The 21,295-nt window shown below is 41.3% G+C and overlaps 1 protein-coding gene across 1 annotated transcript; it reads left to right on the forward strand.

Moving 5' to 3' along the window:
- Window positions 1-2,573: 2,573 nt before the first annotated feature.
- On the forward strand, window positions 2,574-17,959 carry CLDN1 (claudin 1). The gene is made up of 4 exons (XM_016200056.2): window positions 2,574-2,811; window positions 10,910-11,074; window positions 13,305-13,389; window positions 15,352-17,959. Exons 1-4 carry the CDS (start codon window positions 2,589-2,591, stop codon window positions 15,512-15,514), a joined length of 636 nt encoding a protein of 211 aa, XP_016055542.1. The 5' UTR covers window positions 2,574-2,588; the 3' UTR covers window positions 15,515-17,959.
- The last annotated feature ends 3,336 nt before the right edge of the window (window positions 17,960-21,295 follow it).

The raw sequence follows: 21,295 nt of genomic DNA on the forward strand, positions 1-21,295 counted from the left end.
ATATGGACTCTGGAACTCATCCCTCTAGTTCCCTGCCAAGGGTAGGTTGCTAGAAACAGGTCCTGATGTAAATTTAAAGGGCCTGTGTACAAGTATATTTATTGAACTCAAATCTTGTCTTCATTAACCCAATCTGAACAACAAAGAAAATGTTTTAAAAATATTTTTAATTCTGAATTGACTGGAACAGAAAAGGTAAGGTTATATGATTCACATGGTAGTGGTCTAGCCGGACGGCGAGTTCTGAGAACCTCCTCTGAGCTCAGTAATCCTGGGGAGTAAGTAAATCAAGTGTGATTGATCTTGTTCATCCACACACACAGGTGCCACAGGACATCCATGGGGACCTAAAAAGAATCACTGACTTCGGGCCAGGGACTCACCCTGGGTGCAGCCCTGCCCGACAGAGCTGGCTTAGAGCCTTCCTTAGGGTCAGGGGAGGCTTTCGGAAGGATGGCACTCACTTGTTTGCATCTTGCATACCCCTGATTAAATCTCTTCTTGCAGCTCATGTGTTCCCCTCTTCATTGCTTGTCCCCAGATCTCTCTGCAGGCCTATCCTTAGGACTTAAACTCTCAAAAGTTATCTGGAGCCCTAGCAGGTGCTGCTCAGTGGTTGGAGCATCAGCCCCGGCACTGAAGGGTCTCAGATTCTATTCCAGGTCAAAGGCATGTACCTAAGCTGCCGGTTCAATCCCCAGCTCCCTGTCAGGGCCTGTGCAGGAGGCAACTAATCCATGTGTTTCTCTCATCTCTCTCTCTCTCTCTCTCTCTCTCTAAAAAGCAATGAAAAAAAAATATCCTCAGGTGAGGATTAACAAAAAAAAATTATTTTTTAAAGTTATCTGGAGATAGCCAGGTGGAAGTGAGGGTGGTGGGATTTTGGTTTTTTCACTTTTCTGTGTCGACTTTTTAACTGACTTTTTTAGGACAGTTTGAGGATCACAGCAAAGCTGAGATGGTACAGAGATTCCTATGTGTTGTTGGCCCCCACAGGTGCACAGCCCCCCTCATTATCAACATCCCCCGAGGGGTAGAGGCTTTCACTCTTCTTATCCACGCCTGGAGCTGCTTTACTGTTCTTTCCTTGTCACAGCCCGGAGGCTCCCACCGCACACACTGAGGCAAATCTTGTTTTCTCCTTGCCATGTTTATTTCTCCCTCCAAGGTGCTCCTGTTTTTAATAAAACCATAGAAGCTTCTCCTCCCACCACACTGACACCACACACAAAAAACAGTTGGGAAAACATTTTAATTATTCCAAACCACAACACCACTTAACTACAGAGAAGGCAGCTTTAGAGACCCATGGAAGGAAACAAAAGGCCCAAGAGTAAAACCTGAGGGGGTGGCCAGAGCCAGTCACTGCAAAACCCAAGCCAGAACCCAGACTCCCTGCCTCCCAGGCCCCTCCTCTCTCTACTGAGAAAGGACTTTTTCGATGTTCTGGCCTTTGATGAATAACATCTGATAAGACTTTAAGGAAATACCTGTGTGTGGGGGGGGGGGGGCGGGGGGTGAGCATTGTCCTGGTCCTGGTTCCTTCTAAAAAGCATCGCTGCTCTAAGACAAACTGCTGTGGGGACCAGGCTGGTGTGTGCGCGCGTGTCTGTGTGCGTGTGTGCATGTGCGTGTGCATGTGTGTGCGTGCAGGAGTGGGGGAGGGTAGGCTGCATTTTCATAGCTATGATACAGATTAAAGGGCAGAAAGCAGAGTGAGCTGCGACCCTGAGGCCCAAGCACTGGCCATGCTCACTTGCTGTGTGATTCTGTAGAAATCGTGTTCCCTCCCTGGGTCCCAGCTTCCTGTTCTACAAAGTAGAAGGACTTCTTCTAGGAGAGTCCTTAGAGAGAAGAGGGGCAGAGGGAGGAAAAGGGGGGGGAGCAAGCTGAGCTAAAGGGGGAGACTTAGGTGAGGGAGGGGAAAGGAGTGGAGGTAGGTGGGAAATGCCTTTTAATGAGGAAGTGAAAAAAGTTGAAAATGCAACCGTGGGTCTCATGAGGGCTCTATTTTTTTCATCATCTGCATGTTGGGTGTTTACACAAACATAGTAATGGGGGGGGTAAAGATTGAATGAATCTAACTAGAGAAAGGAGGGCCGGGGAGAAGTGAGAGGGGCGAGCCCGGGAGCGCCCCGCGCGCCCGACCCCCTTCAGGCTGTCCCATCCCCCCGGACCTCCCCCCCCCCAGCCAGGCGCTCCGGGCTCCGGGCTGCAGCCCGCTTCCCCGCGGGCGCCCTGAAACCGCCAGGGGGCGCCGCGCGGCGCCGGGGCGGGCGGGCGGGCGGAGGGCGGGGGCGGGGCCGCTTTAAAGCGCGGCGCCCGCGGGTCGGCGTCTCAGAGCCTCGGACCGCGAGCGGCCGCAGCCTCTTCTCGCCGCCGCAGCGCCCGCCAGGACCCGGACCCGGACCCGGACCCGGACCCGGACCCGGACCCGGACCCGGACCCAGAGCCTCCGCAGCGCTGTGCCGGGAGCAGGACTCCCCGCAGCAGCTTCCCGCGCGGCCCCGCACCCCCGGGAGCCGAGCGACCGCCTGGGAGCCCCACCTGCTGCACCTGCCACCCCTGAGCGGCCGGGCGAGCGAGCCATGGCCAACGCGGGGCTGCAGCTGCTGGGCTTCATCCTGGCCTTCCTGGGCTGGGTGGGGGCCATCGTCAGCACCGCGCTGCCCCAGTGGAAGGTCCACTCCTACGCGGGCGACAACATCGTGACCGCCCAGTCCATCTACGAGGGGCTCTGGATGTCCTGCGTGTCGCAGAGTACGGGGCAGATCCAGTGCAAAGTTTTCGACTCCTTGCTGAATCTGAACAGTAAGTGCATTCCCCCACCTCACCACCCCCGCCCCCCAGCCGTGATCCAAGGCCCCGGCACCCCAGTGGCTCCGTTTGGGGGTACTGGCTATCAGCTGCTTACGTTATGCGGTCACATGCTTGTCGGCCCGCAGTCCATCAAGTCTCTTCTGCACACTGCGGAGAGGGGGTAGAGGGAGCTGTGCTTTGGGGAAAGGGGGGCAGTTCCCTGGGTGACACTTTTTCCCCTCACCTAGGTGTGGTTTCATCTTAAATTCCAGTGAGAGGGAGGCGGAGATTCAGAGGCGAAGGCCAGGCTCGAACCCGAGTCCTTGGGCCTCTCCCGGGCAATAAGATTCTGCGTCAGTGGAAGAGTGGCAGGGTTTGGACAAGAAAGTGGTACACCTTGAGAAGCCTGGAGCTTGGTAGCTTCTCAAGTTTGTAAAATTAAGTAGATAATCTCACCAAGTCTTCGATAATTTTCCCCCCAATCTATCTTTCCTATGACTTTCATTGAAAAAGTCACAATCCTACATGGAATGCACCATCTTAATGCTTCTACTCACATTTAAGATCGAAGCTTTTGACATTTAAGATCCAGTAAAGGGGGGAGGGGGAGCTTTGCACCTTTTTTCATGACTTTTTGAAGAAGCCTCTTGAGACGCACCCCCCCGCCCCCCAAAGGTGTTTAAGTCAGGGGTCTTCAGAGGAGGCAGGTTTTGTAGGCTGTTTTGGAAAGTGAAGGTCGGTGGCACACAGGAGAAGAACTGACCTAGGTAATCACAATTTTTGGCCGGAGTATCTTTCTTGAAATATTACATTAGTGGTCACGTAGCATGTGTCTGTTATGCCCTTGAACTAACTTGAAGAAAAGCTTCCTTAGTCCTGCCTGGGTAAGCAAGCCTGCCCGCCAGCCCCTTTATGGGCTGAGGGTGAGCAGTGCTGTCATCGCTCCAGTTTACTTCACTTGCTTTGTTCACCTCCCTCATGTGGTTTTGTAAGAGGCCATATACTTTAGGGTCATTAAATCTGTTCCATATTTGTTTAAACGTCTTGAGCACCTGTGGAATTAGTCGGTGTGCATGGTGGTTTTGAGTGTTGTCGTGCTAGCTTTTCAAAGTTCCCATTTTAGGATTTCTTTATACCAAATATAAGCAGCATGTTAGGTAGCTCTTTTATATAATCGTTGAATCTTCCTGTGGAAAGATGAATGCATGTAAGGAAATGGTGTCCGGAATTTGGGGTGTCATGTTGAGGCATTGGCAGATGGAGAAGGTCCTAAGGACTATTCTAGAGAGGTCTTTGATTCTTCTGATCAAAATAGTTCATTTTCAAAATGTTTAAATAGGTATCTCTTTAACTTCCTTAAATGATCAATGGAATCAGATCGATTCATGTTGCAAATATTTAACCAAGCCATCCCTACCCATGATAACAAGGCAAAATGTTTTATTTTCATTTATTCTTAGTTACTAAAGCTATTATAGTTTTTGAAGTTGCAGTGGAAGAATTAAACAATGCCCTACTCCTCTCCCCAGTACACATTTTGGAGATTTCTACCTGGCAAATATATATATTTATTCCAGATCAGAGTCCTCTTTTCATTTTGGTTAAAGCTAGAGATTATTCAAGGTGGGGCTGAGGCCTTTCTCTCAAAACCAATTCCCAGAAGAGGGAGCTCTGACTCACAGGTATTCTCCCCAACCTGCAAATGACTCATAGGATGCCTTTGGATGGGGCCCAGAGAACCTGTCTCCATTCCTCCACCTGGGCAGTGGTGCCCACGCCCACCTGATGCAGAGACCTGGGGTGGTGACTCATTGACTGGTTTTGGTATAGTTCTGTGGCCTCTAAATGTGAATAGGATTAGGATTATCTGTATGTATAAGTCTTCCTTGTAAAAGGCTGGATTCCTCGAAGTGCTTTTAGGCAAAAAGTTTGGCTAGACGTTTCCTGAAATCGAACCTTGTTCTCTTTGTCAGTGGAGCCTACTTGGCATCTTAGGGTTGAGATACAAGGATTTATTGAAGTTGTAGCACTAGGCGTGTTAAGAGATCTTGTTCCCCTGCTCTAAATAGTGTCAGCTGTAAAAAGAGTAACTCCATAAGTGTCTAAAGAGGTACAGTGTGCTTAAAACAATATAGGAAATGAGACACAATAAGGTGTTTTTTTAGGTAGTTCTTGCAAAGCAGTTTATGAAAACGTAACTGAGACACTTCCTGGGGAAACAAATGTTGCACTGTGCGTGGTGATCTTACACTGGCTGAGACCATTTCAGTTTCATCCCAAGTATGCGATGTTTACTGACATTGATGACTCCTGCAGCTGAAAGTTGGAATGTAAAAGGAGAGTGACAGATACAGCTAGAGTACTTTTCTGGATTACGCTATACTTCTTGCCATGTTCTGATCCAGTTCTCAAACTTTTAGCAAGCTAATGTCTATTTCACGAGCTTAGCTAATTGCTTCTTCTTGCTTGGCTTTAATAGCCAGGGCTGACCAAAGACTGGGCTTCCCCAGGAGGCTGCATGGTAGGAGGTATAAAAGCAGAAAAATAAGTAAGCATTTAGCAGGAATGTTGTAGGGAAAATATAAGCACCAGACAAATGGGAGGTTAGACAGACTCTCTAAGTCACATCCAGCCTTGGGATTCTGTAATTTGTTTATAAGCTCCTCTAGCCTGTTGGACTTGCTTTGCATGAATCCACATGTGTGTAGGAGTGCTTAATGAGTATTGGTTGTCAGTGAGGTTTCCCAGCACTCTCACCATGATGTCAGGCTCAATCAAAGAGACAAAATCACTAACTTGGACAGACTTTGGAACATAGGCGGAGAGGAGGGCACCCATTTACACTTCCCCAGACTGTAGTATGCCTGCTGAACCAACGGTGTTGAAGGAGCCATAGGTGTTCAGATCTGTTTCAAGAACTCATTATGACCCCTGGAATGATGGAAGTCAAAGCAAAACTCCAGGCTTGAGATCAGAGGTTCTTAATTCTTACCCTGGTTTTGCAGTAATCAGTCATGTGTATAATGGTGATGCACTTGGTTCCATTGGGCTATAGTCTCCCCACTTAGAAAATAGGACAGCGTGGGGGGAATGGGGAGATGGATCCGTGATTCATTCTCCCCTTCAGCAAATGAGCCATCTTGCTCTTGGGGATACAGCTGAGATGATATATAAGATGCTAAAGTTGATTTCTTCCATTGCCAACATTTTTTGTTACTAACTGCAGTGATTGGAGAGAAAAAGTTAAGTGGCACAGTTTAGGTTTCCTTGTTTGGAGTGATAAGTGGCATAGAGGAAATATAGAAACATAAATGTAATTATGAGGCAATTACTGGACGGAAGGAAGGAAGAAGGGGAGGGAGGGAGGGAGGGAGGGAGGGAGGGAGGGAGGGAGGGAGGGAGGGAGGGAGGGAGGGAGGGAGGGAGGAAAACTGCTTAAGATGTTCAGAAAAGTGGTAAGTCCTCCCTCATCCAAGATCACTTCAGTTTCTGACTGTGCTGGTGTCCAGAGGTCACACCCAGTCTCCACCAGCTCTTGCAACAGTAAAATGGAAACACTAACAATGAGGACTCTTGAGAAACTTTGAACTTGAATAAAAGTGAGGTTTAACCAGTGAAAAGGTCATGGGAGTATGGTTCTCTGACGGCCTGTGATGAGCTCACTTAATTGCAGAGAAGACGAGAGCAGTTTTGTTCTACTGACCCAATGTTCAGTTCATTGATTTCCCTGTTACTTATTAAGCAACTACTGGTGCAAAGAGGGGCTATGTGAGAATGCAGATATACTTAAAATCTATTTTGTTTATGATATAGAGTACACAGAGTAGTGATATAATAATATGGCCAGTAAATAGCATGAACAATGTCAGAATTTAAAGAAGATTCTGCTTCTCGTATAGTAAGACTTTTAAAAACTTTAGGAAAAAAATCCTGCTTGTCCGTGCGTGTCTTTCTATGCTTATGTTGATTAACCTCACTGTAGAAGATCAGTAACTTCTAACTTACTTCTTGTCTTGTAAGTAGAGACCTTTTAAAATATTCTTTCAAATTATACTTTCTGGTTGCAAGTGCTAAGACCTTCTCAGGGAGTCTTTAATCTCAAGATTATCAGTCTAGCTGAGTATAATTAAAAGACTGCCTTCTCCGTGTATTGCTGAATAACTACGAGAAACAATAGTGTAGCTTCTCCAATGTTTATTAGCCATTTTCCCCGCAGACAACTTTAGTCAGTGATAATAGTATTATAGAGGTATCTGCAAGTTTAAAGGGTCAGGAAAGGAACATGCTTGCTTCTCGGTTTGATTTAATCAGATCAGCTCAGAGTTAGTCCAAGGCCACACTGTACCTCTCTAGTCCAAAATATATTTTAGCTTTTAAACATTTTTTAACTTCTCTGCCCTGCTGATCACCATTCCACTGGGGGGGGGGGGGGGGCGGGCGGCAGGGAACAAAAAACAAAACTTCCTTGGAACTTATTGAATGTATAATTTAAATTTTTAGAAAAATTTAAAAAATAAGTCAGATTAAGCAAAAAGTATGAATTTTTCTCCCTGGATGAGTTATTAGCTTTTAATGTTCTAAACTAAGTCTGGTTTTATGTAGTAGGATTTTAGCATCCCCAGACTCTCCAGGGAGACATTTTTTAGTATTTTTCCCCATAGGTTAAGTTTAACACAAGATAGTATTTTTACATTTCATATTAGTAGAATTTGTAAAGCACAAAGATATGTTCTAATTTAAATTCATTGAACACAGATTTCATAGTCTGTGTAGCTTTCAGGTACCATTTTTAGTGCTTTGGATGGAAATGTGGACAAGTATCTGACCCAAGTCACCAGGAAGTTCTTGGGTCAGACTTCCACAGACATCAATTTGAAGGACTCGTCTGGTTCCAGCTTAAAACTGTGCAATTTAGATTCTATCTACATGTAAAACCTTCATAACTTCTAGCACACTTGCTTACTTTAATTTTTAATCCATCATTACATATGCCCAGCTAGTGAGTTTTATGCTGTTACAATTCTCAGCCTTTTTTCTTTATATTTTTGCATCCCCCCCATCACAATAGTTAAGAATTAATCCAAATGTCTCCAATGAGGCAAAATACGATTTTGTGTTTGATGCCCATCTAGTCTTGTAAAATACAGAGAAATGTCCTAAGTCAATGGATGCCAAGGACATAAATGAAAAAATTTAGCTTTAAAAAATAGCACTATCGCTTTATCAGATTTTTAAAAAATGAAACATGAATCCCTTGCTCTATAGGGTTTATATGAGTCCTGACGAGTATTCTCTTAAATTTTCTCCATTATTTTGTGCATTATAGAAGCAAGACATTATTCTGTGGAGAAATAAAACATACTAGGCTCTGTCCCCTCCCTGACAGAAGCTTTGTAAAAGACAGTGGGTACAGCATGAATCAAATATGTTTTCTTTGAGAACTTAAAGGAGACAAAAATCTAGCAACGAAAACTGTGCATCTTAGATCGTTCCAGGTGAGTGCAAAGGGAGCTTTGAAGCAGTTCACCCGTGTGTGCTCGCTACCTGCCTGGCTTTATCCAGACCTGACTCATGAGGCTGGGACCCGGCAGACTCCTGAAGAACACCCTGTGATCCAAGTGCTCGGACCTGCTGGGCTGGTGGCCTGCTGTTCTTAGTGAAGGGCACACCAGAACGATCATTATGGAAGCTGGGCTTGGTTTGAGGCCCAACAGCTCTAACAAAGTGGAAAGCTTGGAGAGAGATCAGAGAAAGAAACAAAAGCAATGAATAAAGAGTCAGGAAACTGAGTATTTATGAGAAGACAAAGTGGAGGCGGCTGGGAGATGTGGGAGGCCATGCATATTTGAAGGGCTAGCAGGGGAAGAATGTTGACTGTGTTCCCTATACTGAGGAAAAAAATCCCATTACCCCTTCTTTAGGACCCCCCAGTGGCTTCTGATTATACTTAGAATAAACTCCAAGCCCTTTTTCCCAGCTTGTAAAGCCCTGCCTGATTTATACCTCCTGCCCACCTTTCTAAACACACCTCATTTTACTTTCCACATCCTAGCATCCAGTGGAGTGACCAGCTGTCCCGGTTAGTCCAGGATCCAGGGTCTTCTCTGGATGTAGGACATGTAGTTTTATTATTTTTTTAAATTTATTTTTTATTATTGACAGTATTATAGATGTCCCCCAATTTCCCCCCTTTGCCCCCCTCCACCCAGCCCCCGCCTCACCCCAGGCCTTCACACTATTGTGTGTGTAGGACAAGTTGTTTTAAAATCAAGACAGTCCCAGGCAAATGGACCAGAGTGCACCCTCTCCTCCAGGCATGTGGATCATCTTTGTAACTTTCCACATCTCCTCTTCCAGTATTCCTATGCTCGAAATGATTTCCTTCTGAGTGGAATTTCCAATCTGTGTTGTGTATAAGGGCTTAGTTGTTTTATTTTCATTTCTCTTCTTAGTAATGATTGTCTTTGCAAAAACAGTTTGTAAATCAGAAGGAAAGACGCACCCTAACGGTGGAGTCCTTGGTACTTTCCTCTTCATACCACAGTGGGACATGTGTTTTGATTCAGTAGCTCTTATACCACACTGGCATCTTCAGATAAGTGTGTAGGTAGGGTGCAGGTGTGCCCACACACACTTATGAGGAGGTGTGTGTGTGAGGGGGGAAAGGGAGTATCTCTGGTTTGCTTTATAATTAAATCAAGTAAAAATGTATCTTGGCTTCCAAAGTACCTCTCAAATACAGAAAGCAAACAAACAAACAAAAAGCCTTTGCTACTTCTTAGAGAGAGGTTACTATGATTTTATCATAGATCGGTTATGGCAGGGATAGAAATATCAAAAAATTAAAATTGATGTTTTAGATATCTTAGTGTGAATTAGGACTGGTAACTTATATTCTCAAGTCTGAAAATACTGACTGAACCTAGATCTAAATGAGTGAGATGTAAAACCTTTCCATCACGTCAGCCACTTTTGAAGAGCATCGAGAAGTCGGTTGTTCCAACTGCCTGATTAGATACCATCATTCCCACTTTACATAATAGGAGCATGGTCCCAAAGAATAATAAGCAGCTTACCCAAGGCAGCATGGTTTGCTCCGATGTAAATAGTATTTATATATGCAGAAATACGTGTCACGTGTGAGCACTGCCAGTGAGATAAGGATCTTGACGTGAAGGAGGAAGGAGATCTAGAATTCATCAAACTCGTCTCACCAGCTTAGTTTCAGCTCGTTTTCTTTAAGTCTGTGCATTTGTGCCACTATGGTGGTGTCATGGTTTTACCCTTGAAGAAACATATTGACATAACCTCTGGCACCTGCCCCCGTCTGTGTGATCATGACTTAGTTCAAAATGACAGTAAGAACTGTCATTTAGAAAAGGAAATTAGAAATTAGAAAAGTGGTGGAACCCTGAGAAATGCTACATTGAAATATTATCTGCTATTTGACAACAAGACAATTGAATAGTCTTAAAAATGGGTGATATCTCTGAATCTATTCTGTCCTAAAGTAACATCACAGAGATTATTTAGTTTTGTTCTAAGAAAATGGCATTAATATCCCTGACCCTCATCTCAGCATTTGGAGATACAAATGCTGTTCATTCAGCCATGATAACCTATGAGAAATTAATTTCTTATCTTTCATGTTCACCCTTTTTTCCCCCTGAAACTTGATGACTAGGATATAAAACCATCGACTATTACCAAGATATACTGTAAGCCATTCTAATTATAAATGGTTTAACATTAAGGATAATACATATGATTGTTTTTCAGAATTAAAATACTCCATTAGTAAGGATTAAAGATGCATGAGATCAGCTAAACCTATTCAACCAAACCATTAATTATTTTTCTGGAGGAATTTGAATTTAATGTTGAAAACATAAAATGTTAGAGCCAAAGGGCTTCTTATTCATTATTCAGCCAGTTGTTTGTTTTTCTGGAGAAGAAACTATGTTGGTTACCTACAGAAACATCACTAGAACTGGAATCTCCTGACTCCTAGTTTAATTTTCTTTCTTTCATACACCATTGACTATACTTGTTTGTCTCTTGTGGGTCCAGACATGATTATTTTTACATGTTCTAAAATATTTTCTGCCAGGCACTTTGCAAGCAACTCGTGCCTTGATGGTGGTTAGCATCCTGCTGGGACTAATAGCTATCTTCGTGGCCACTGTTGGCATGAAGTGTATGAAGTGCCTGGAAGACGATGAAGTCCAGAAGATGCGGATGGCCGTCATCGGGGGCGTGATATTTCTTATCGCAGGTAAGAGAGGCCCTGCCCCGTCTTTCGAAACTGTCTCTGGCATAGTTTTACCTTACTAAACTATCTCTGGCATGGTTTTACCTTACTAAACTGTCTCTGGCATGGTTTGAGATTGAGCTTTCCATTTCCTTAGATAATGTTGGATTTCTTGCACTTGAATTGATTTCAGTCCCTTTAAACTCTGAAGACATAGAAACATTAAGTCCAGCTGACTTTCACATTCTCAAAGAGGAAACAAATGAACATGCGAGATTTGTGCTCACAGTGGACAGATCTATTCTTTGAGGTTTCAGGTGCCAACTGGTTTATTAGAACCAGGTCTCCCAAGTGAAGAGACAGAGATCTATCTAGCAAACACTAAGGAACAACTCTATTTACACAGAAAATGTTTGTGGCTTCCCCACAGACAATATATGGCAAAGATGGGGAGTGGTAAGAGAAAACATAAAGAATGTGTGAATCATACATGTGTGTGAGGAATGGATGGGGTTGGGATTATTGGAAAAAAAATGAGAACTTCATTTCAGGAGGGCAGATCTGATTCCAAAATAAGCAGGATGTACCCACCCATCAGTGAAGAGAAAGGCCAGTCGGAGTGGAGGTAGAATGTTGGAATGCTAGGAAATTAGATTAAATGAATTAAGAATGAAAACAATACAGAAAGGCCTTGAAAAAAACCAGTATGTATTTGTTGCCTTATTGAAGTATTGATTGATGAGTTAGATATGTGACCTTTGAGAAAACAAAAGCCAGAAGAGACATGGTAGTTCCATTTTAGTGTTATAAAAATGCTTGTTTTGAATAAGATTGCACGTGTGTGTATAAAATAGTATTTTGCATATATAGTCTATTTTTGAAATAAACTATTATATTCTATACATAATATGTATTGTAGTCTATTGTGTTTGAAAATGACACCAGCGATATAACCTACCACTAGGAGAAACTAGAATTAGACATTATTTTCTGTTTTTCTCTGACAAAAGACCTTGTAGGGGCCTTTGCTCCAGCATAATAGGTGGATTTAACCAATAATGCAGAGTGCCTGTGGCTTTGCTAAAGATTTGGTTAGTTGACAGTCACCAGTCTTTCAGTTTATCCAAATTGCCCCCTCCCCCAAAACCCCCCACGGATGGTGCTTTATTCCCAAAAGTTTAATTTTACATCAAAGGCTATGAATAAATTCACTGCATAGCGCCCTTCCTTTGCTCACCTTCTTATAGCTCCTCTAGATGGCTGCGTCACTCCCCGTTCAGTTTAAGGACTTCTTAGGGAGTGAGGCTCAGAAGTTCCAGAGCATTCTCACGATGCACCTGAGCAGCCAAAAGCACTAGTGTTTTCTGTCAAGTATTAGAGGCAATTAGCTTGGACCACTTTTTTTTTTTTTCTTTTTCTTTTTTTGAGGGCGAGGAGGACAGCATTGAAAGATTTAATCTGTCTATATTGATGGTTTCTTAGAATTACTATAAAAGTAAGTTATTTCTTTGGATTAGAAAAATCAATGTATTTTATATGCTTGTGTCAAATGATGGAAAGAATTATTTTGCTTAAGGAGTTTCTTTGGTATTACTGAAATATGAAATGTATGGAAACTGAGCATGCTGCATAAATTTATCTGATGTGGCATCTCAGCAAGTCTCGAGGCAATGCCTGGCAGGCTGGCCAGTGGAGCAGCAGGAATTTGGGGGTCTGGTCCATTCTGAGACATGCTGTACTCTTTCTTGCTATCCAGCTGCTTTCCTTTTGATCCTACAGAAATGTGCATCTTGTGTTTTGGTCAGAAAGAATGTGGAAGGGTTTCTTCTTCCCTTTTTCAAGTGACTCATCTATAGTAATAAGCATGTTGGTTTTATGAAAAGCAGTTTAGTACACTAATGTGTAGCAATATCTTTGAGGATCTTAAGTGACATGAGCTGGCTGATTTGTTTCCTAAAAAACTTTATATGTGCCAGTGACCTTGAGCTATAAATGAGTAAGATGACAGAATATATACTGTGCCTAACTCTGATCTAATATTTTTGTCCATCTTAACAGAATTCTTGGAACAAATCAGGTGTGAACTGCTAATCTCCCTAAATTAAAATTGTCTGAATTAAAATTGACTAAATTAAAAATGTCAGCACTATTGATGAGAGTTAATTTTTGTGAAATCCTTATAAATTTAATGGGCTGTATATTTATGCTCAGTGTTCCATAGTGATTAACAATCTTTTGTTTTGAATTTCTCTAGGTCTGGCTGCTTTAGTTGCCACAGCATGGTATGGCCACAGAATTGTTCAAGAATTCTATGACCCCATGACCCCAGTCAATGCCAGGTAATGCTATTCATGTGTAAAATAGCTCATTTTCTGTGAAAATGCCCTTGTTATGTTCTGCACAGTCCAGCTAGTGTCATAGCTTCCCAGATTTGCTTTCCAGAATTTTATGTCAAACTTGAAAATAATTTGAATGGCCTGTGATTCATGTTAAAATGAGTTTGATAATTGCTTTAACAGCCTATATTGATGACAATGTATTTAAAATAGAAAAGTTCTAAGCTTTATATTTTGCAACTGTGTGCTGGGCCTTTTGTCTCGTCGTGTGTTTTTTAATGTTAATAAATATGTTAACATATTTGAAATGTACTTTTTGAAGTATATTCTGATACTTACAACACTTAATTATAATTATTTGTAACTAGTACACAGCTTATGATTGAAAAAATGTTGTACTACTCTATGGCTTAATAAGTAATACTTCATTCTCAATAATTTACTTAATTTATGAAAAAAAGTTTAATTTGTTTATGAAAAAAGTAAGTCATGATACTACTTTGAAATTTTATGTCCCATCACAACTATAAAATTGACTTTCCAAAGGTCAACTTTCTTAATATTGCAAGTTGTAGAAGTTCAAGGGTGGATTCTTGGCTCTCCTGTAATGACACTCTTTGATCAGGGACAAGGCTCTTTGTCTCACCGTGTTCATGTCTTTAAAGCCTAATAACTACATTCAGAGTCAGGATGTTAGGATGTAATTATTGTTTATGAGTGTTAGGATGAATAGATGAAAAATCCCACTGGTTGGATAGATAAGGTGTGATTCTTTTTATATAATCACCCACATTGCAATGATTGTGTTGGAGCCCTTCCCATAAGATTTACAATGTAGGGACAGAAACTGCTGGAGGTCAATAGGCTAACATTTTACCAGTAATGGATGAGAGAGCAGTTTATAAATTACTAGGCACTATACATTTTATTTTCATGTCTCAGGTGATCCCAAAAGTAATCCAGTAAGGCAAATAGGATTATCCTGCTTTAAGGGAAGCAGAACCCTGGTCTGTGTGGCTCAGTGGTTAGAGCTTTGGACCACACACCAAAAGGTCATGGGTTCGATTCCTGGTCAAGTGCATGTACCTGGGTTTCAGTCTTGATCCCTGGCCCCAGTTGGGGCGAGCTTGGGAGGCAACCAATTGATGTGTCTCACTCACATCGATGTCTCTCTCTCCCTCCCTCCTCACCCTCTCTTTCTCTCCCTCCCTCCTTCCCTTCTACTTTCTAAAAATCAATGAAAAAAATATCCTTGAGTGAGGATTAAAAAGAAAAGAGAGAGAAGCAGAAACTGAGGTTGAGAAGTGAAATTACTAGCACACAGTTGCAGCAGTTGAGAGTGTGCATCTGGATCTGAACCCAGGCTTTCTAACTCTGGATCTAACTTTCTCTACTCTTATTGTCTGCTGCCAATCACAGATCCTCTCCCCAAGAGTCTGGCCTAATACATTTGCTTAGGTCAGCCTAATCTAGACTGCTCCATGGGCTGCTTAGAAGTCTGTTTTTACAAAACCATAAATTTCAGATTTCAGTGTATAGAGGTACTTGGGATCAACTATTAAAAACTCTTAATGGTCTAGCACTCCAGCAGTTTCTTTATAGAATATGGTTGCTACTTGGCGATAACATGACTTGTTAAGCTTTAGCCTAGGAACCATAGTTCAAACCTGACTTCTAAAGTATTAAACATGCTTTACAAGTCTCCTACACATGGACAAGTCTTTGGAAATATTTGTGTAATTGACCTGGTGTTGCATGCCCTACTGCCTGATCTACTATTGCAAACTGTCAACAACTGCAGTGTAGACATTCTTGTGTGTGTGAGCACAGACCCGAAAGTAATTCCCCCAGGCATCATGGGGGATTATTTCCACTGGAAAAATATATATAATGAGATTTCTAATTATATCAGAAAAGTTTCCAGTGATTCATTGTCTAAGCAAATGCATTGTGTTTTCCTCTCAGGTATGAATTTGGCACTGCTCTCTTCACTGGCTGGGCTGCTGCTTCCCTCTGCCTTCTGGGAGGTGCCCTACTTTGCTGCTCCTGTCCCCGAAAAACAACATCTTACCCAACACCAAGGCCCTATCCCAAACCTGCACCTTCCAGTGGGAAAGACTATGTGTGACACAGAAGCAAAAGGAGACAACCCTGGAACAAACAGAAAATGGACAGTAAAACATCATCATTGACTTTAAGACCTCGAACTCTTGACTATTGTAGTCTGAACTGTGGTATTATTAAAAAAAACACGTGTTTTTTAAAATACCCATTGTTAAAAGTAAGTTAGTCTTATTTTATCTCCTGTCCTTAATATGGGAGGGAAGCCTTTTCCATTTGTATTACTGCTCCCCACTGAGTAATCATCTCAAATGTGGGGAGGGGTGCTCCTTAATTATAGATATGTATATAGACATGTTTTTCTATAAAAATTAGTAGAATCTCTTATTATGTTGGTATCAACATACTTAAAACATAACTAAAAATATATATATTTAAGTCTATATTAAGTAAATAGTTTCTTCAGTATATGTCTCTTCTTTCTATATGTACACATATATAATAGACCATATATAATTTACCCTCCTTCATCAGCTTTTAGTGTCTTTGACATAAGACTTAACCTACTAAAGAGAGTATAAATTCTTTCAGTTCCCCAGATGTGCCCTTTTCAGGTTGATCTCACAGCACTTGCTTTGGCATCAGTCAGTCATTCTTCATGCCTTTATTTGTTTTTTATTAGGTTTGGCTTAACTCTTGAATCTAACAACACATTTCCTGAGCACACTATTGAATTTCTAAAATCAATAAGAATCTCTTACAAGCCAGAGCTTTGGTGCAAATCTTTGTGCATGGCCAGATGACATTCCCGTTGACCGCCCCACCTCATCTCTGTACTCTGACCTGTACCACTCTTGTTTGCTTTGAAAATATTTGCCTTATTGAGCAGCTCTGTGTTGCTTTCCCAGTGTTGTAACACAATTTCATTTATTGACTTTTAAGCTACTTATTTACTGTTGTAACCCTCCAAACTCCCTTTTTCTCCCCCCCTCCTTGCTCAGCTTTATGGTTTTTCCTATGTAATTATCATATAGTTTACCTGTTCCCAGAGAAGTATGGTCTGTTTTTCTGCATGAAGTGCTAGATTTTCCGTAGTGATAATCTGGTGACAAATATTCTCTCTGTAGCCGTAAGCTCATCAGTTATTCTTTCTCCTCTTTTCCCATCTGGCAAATTGAGATAATGATACTTAACTAGTTGGTGGAGGTGGTGTGAGTATTAATTAGTTGGTATTATGCTCATTCTTTAAACATGAAATATGTCTAAGTAGTGTTTTTCTTTGCTCAATTGGCTGTTGGAACTCATTGAACCAAACCTGCACACACACCTTCACATTGTTTGTACCCCCCTTTCCCCCCCGGCCCATTTCCTTTCTCTCAGCTACACCAGTCATGTTGTTGGTGTTCTGTTCCATTTTAACAATCACTCTTAGTTTTCCAGTCAGTGGAAAATGCTACTTTCCTGGAGCAAGATGATGTAATGAAAGGGTGTTGGTGTTGGTGTCTGGAGACCTGATTTGAGTCTTGGTGCTATCAATTACTGCCCGAGTTTGGGCAATGCGCTTAGCTGGCCTAGATTTATTGTTTCATCTGTTAAAAAAGAGGGATTGTAATTCCTGATCTGCCTGCCTCGCAAGGCTTTTGTGGGGATCTGGCGAGACAGAATATATGCAAATGTGGTCTGTAAAGTGAAAAGTACTATAATAAAGGAAAGAACTAAGGGATTTAAGTGCATAGGTTTGGGATTACTTTTCAAATGACTGAAAAGAGAAAAATTTTAAGGAATGGGTTTCTTGCAGTAACCAATATCTCAAGTGATGAGACACTACAGTGAAATTCAGCTTACTAAATGAAGAGGATCCTAAGGAAGTCAGTTTCTTCAGTCAGTATGGCCTAATGCTTTATTGGGACTAAGCTTTTCTCATCTCAGGAATGCAGACTTGACCTAGGGCAAGTCTGCAGATGTAATGGGTAAAACAGAAGTGTAAGTCTTGGCAAAGCCAAAGTATGCAAGATTTTTTGAATTATAATAACTTGCAAGGATATTCAAAGTGGATATCTGTTCAGTGATGCCTTCAGAGCTATTGCTTTAGGTGTTGCTAACACTGCTAGGATAGTATGGGAATGGTAATTCATAGTGAAACTACATGGGAAAGTTATCCAAAGGATTGCATCACATGAGAGTTTGAACCTAGTAAATTTTAATTTCTTCCAAACCTGAGTCTATGCTTCTGGAAAGTATAATTCAAAGAGCTTTTGCTATATACATAAATCCTAACAATGTGTGAGTGTAAATGCATGTGGTTTACTAGTTGCTAATTTCTGCAAAGAAATCTATAATCCAAAATGACCAACAGAATTGTTACACCAGAAGTTAGCCAATTTTGATATTTTTGTATTCTGCTACTGTACCTGGAAACAAACCCAATGGATATTTTGGGATTTTGTAATGGAAATTTGTATAAAGCATTATTCTTTTTCAATAAATTGTTGGGTTTCTTTTATAATAAAAACATGGATCCTTGGTTTGTTTTTCTAATTATTATTTCAAGATTGCCATGCTTGGAAGAGAAGATGACTTGGGATATGATTGACTCACTCTGTTCCTAAGAAAGGGCCATCTGTCAAATATTTGAGTGACTCCACCTACTAGAATGCCCTATTTCTCTCAAACTGAGTTCCTTCATCATTGAAGCTGGTGATAGGAGAGGATGCCAGGAGAAGTTATTTAATTTTCCTCCTCTGAAAAAGGGGGACATACTATAATGAAGGACTAAATGATAAAATAACCAACTGTGAAGCACTCTGCACGCTTAAGGTGGCTTGTTCCACATGGTGAAAAAGAGAAAGAGATTCACTATTGTTTCTGTAATGACTACAGGCAAAACTACCTCTTAGGAAAGCAAGTGAGGAAAGGAATTTACTGGTAATCTAAAACTATCAATAATTGATAGGCCCTTAATTATAGCCTCTCCCTGGGTAAAGAGACAGGTTTGTAAACTAAGGATTGTAGCGCTGTGTTGACTCTCACGCATTAGCATGACAGGTGAGAGACTAAGATGATTGTGAGATTGATCTGAACTCTCCTTAAACTAAGCAGATGCACCAGAATCCTCACTCTATGGATTTAAATCTCAGGGGGTGGGGCCTGGGCCAAGGAGGCCAGTGAAACTGGAATGGATTAAGCTAGAAAGAGAGTAAGAAGAGATGAAGACATGAAAGGAACAGGAATCTAAATTGTACAGGGCATGGTGGACCATTGTAACAGCTTCATTTTTCTCTCAGTAAAAAAGAAAGATATTGTTAGGTTTTGAGCAGAGGAAACACAAGATCTAAATTATGATGTAATAGGGTCATGTTATCTGTTATACTGAAAATAGGCTTAGAAGAGGGCAAGGAGAGAAGCCGAGAGTTCAAATAGAGGTTATTAAAATAATCCTGACAACCGATGGCTTGATGATAGCAATGGGTAGTAAGAAGTTGTTGAATCTGGACATTACTTTAAAGCAGAGCAAATAGCTTTTGCTAATTAGCTGGATGTGAAGTATGAGATTTAAAGAGGAGTCAAAGATGACTCCAAGATTTTAGGTCTCAGCAACTGATGGGAAAGAGCTACCAAAAACCAAGGGAGCAGGTCTGAAAATGAAAATCAGAAGTATCATTTTGGACATGTTAGGTTGAATGCCAATTGCACATCCAAGTAGAGATGTTCAGTAGGGAGCAGAAAAACAAAACAGAAACAAACAGGAGTGTAGAGAACTGGAATGAAGAAAGAGTTTTCAAGACAAGAGGGTAATCAAACATTAGTCTTTGGACATTTAAATTGATGGCTACAATCACTAGGCTAAAAGGCCAGTGAGGGTGGGAAGCAAACCTATTTGCCCATTATTGACTCTTTTATCATCTTCCGAATTATTTAGTCCACTGTTCTCCCTAAGCCTATTCTCAAAGAGCATGGTGTATTAGAGCTATAGACGCCCTAGATTTCAGTCCTGATTTGGCCCTTTATAGCACCGCCTTTTAATTATTACATGTTAATAATTTAATGTAGTTGAAACCAAATGTGTCAGTTTAGGTATTCTGGGAAGCAGGGCTCCAAAACAGAATTAGAATTGCAAACGATGGAATGCTAATGTCTAAGATAGGGAAAAGAAATATGAAACAAATTCTCAGCCAGCTTCCATTTTTATGTCTCATTGGATAGAATGGTTTCCCATGGCTGTATTCTGCAGCAAATGAAGTTGGGCTATTTAGTTTCTTAGATGGGCACGTTCCTGCCCATTAAAATCAGATTTTGCCTGCCTCATTAGCTCTGTGGCCTTGACCAGCTTACTAATATATCTCACACTCAGTAATAATATGTGCTCAACTTAACTCCCAGGGTTTTGGTGGAAGCCAAATGATATAGTATGTGTGAATATCCTTTGCAAACCAAAAATATTGCACAAAAATAAGGAATTGGGGTTCATGAGAATAATTCTTTTTGTGAAATAAAAGCCTTTATCTTGACAACTTCAAATGCACAGTTAATCGAGTAGGATCCTTTCCCTAATTTCAAATATCCACCCATTTCAATGTATGTCTTCCATGATAATATATGGACTCAGCATTGAGAGTCTCATGTTACAGAATTAAGAAGCCAGAGGTCATAATACATCATGTAGACAAGCACATTTCCTGGTGACGTGACTTTCAAAAAAGAATAAGACTGAAAAAGTAGATACAATAAAAAATAACATTGCATTGGAAGCAAAGCAATGTTACTGAAATATCAGTATAACTACCACCTTTTCAGTAAAACATTTATTTAGGGCTTACTATAGATCAAATCCTGATTTAAATACAATTTTGTATAGAGGGGTCTTAAGACAGTCACTGCCTCAGAGCCACCTTGTTGCTGCACCCAGTGGCACCAATCTCATGAACAATGCCCCCTAGAGGCTCTGCAGTGTATAATCCAAAAGGCTACACACAGAGGTCTCAGAAACAGAAATTCTGAAAATAATATACATATGCATCAAATAGGATACAAATAAGGTCTGTGAGTAGAGCCTTGAATGACCACTAATAATCAGTGAAAAAACAATTAATTTTGCATTCTTCAAACTGGCAAAAATTGTAAAATCTAAAAATACAAAGGATTGGCTAAATATGAAGGAATGGATTCTCATCCTGGTTTATAAGCATAAATTGCTAAACTGCTATAGAGAGCCAATTTCAAACTATCTAGTAAAACTGATCCTTTCAATGTGACCCAGTAAGGTTAACGTGAGTTCTATAACCTTGAGAAACCTAATGCAAGTGCTTATTGTGATGGTGTTATAATAAAGGGGACATTATTGGTATTAAGTGTTAAGGGGAGCCCAGAGGCGGAGAGCAGTAAATAGCCTCAGAGATTTGAGAAGTCTAGTAAAAAGGGAATCATTGAGGGATGGTCGAGAATCTGCCATCTGATCGTTTCACTCCCCCAGCTGCTACAGTCTAAACCACACCATCTCAGACTTAGACCAGTGGAATAACCTCCCAGTAGATGCCCTGCTTCCAGTCCTGTGTTCTACAATCTATTCTTCCAATAGCAACAGCAGTGATCTTTTGAAGACATAAGATAATTCTCCTGTCTGTCTATTGCTCTAAGTCTTCCTCCAACAAAATTAAAATAAAAAATGACACTAGTTACCTTCCCATCCTCATACCTCACACTGTCCTCCTAAATCATCCTGCACCAACCACACTGGTCTCCTTGCCTTTCCTGTGATACCCGCAAGCTTCTTAAACTCACTGTCTTTCTCCCAGCATCACTTTTGCCCCAGAAGAATCACAGCTATCACCCAATCAAAAAAGATTTGCCT

This window comes from Miniopterus natalensis, chromosome 6 (assembly GCF_054644295.1).
Source record: "Miniopterus natalensis isolate mMinNat1 chromosome 6, mMinNat1.hap1, whole genome shotgun sequence".
NCBI classification, from domain to species: Eukaryota; Metazoa; Chordata; class Mammalia; order Chiroptera; family Miniopteridae; genus Miniopterus; species Miniopterus natalensis.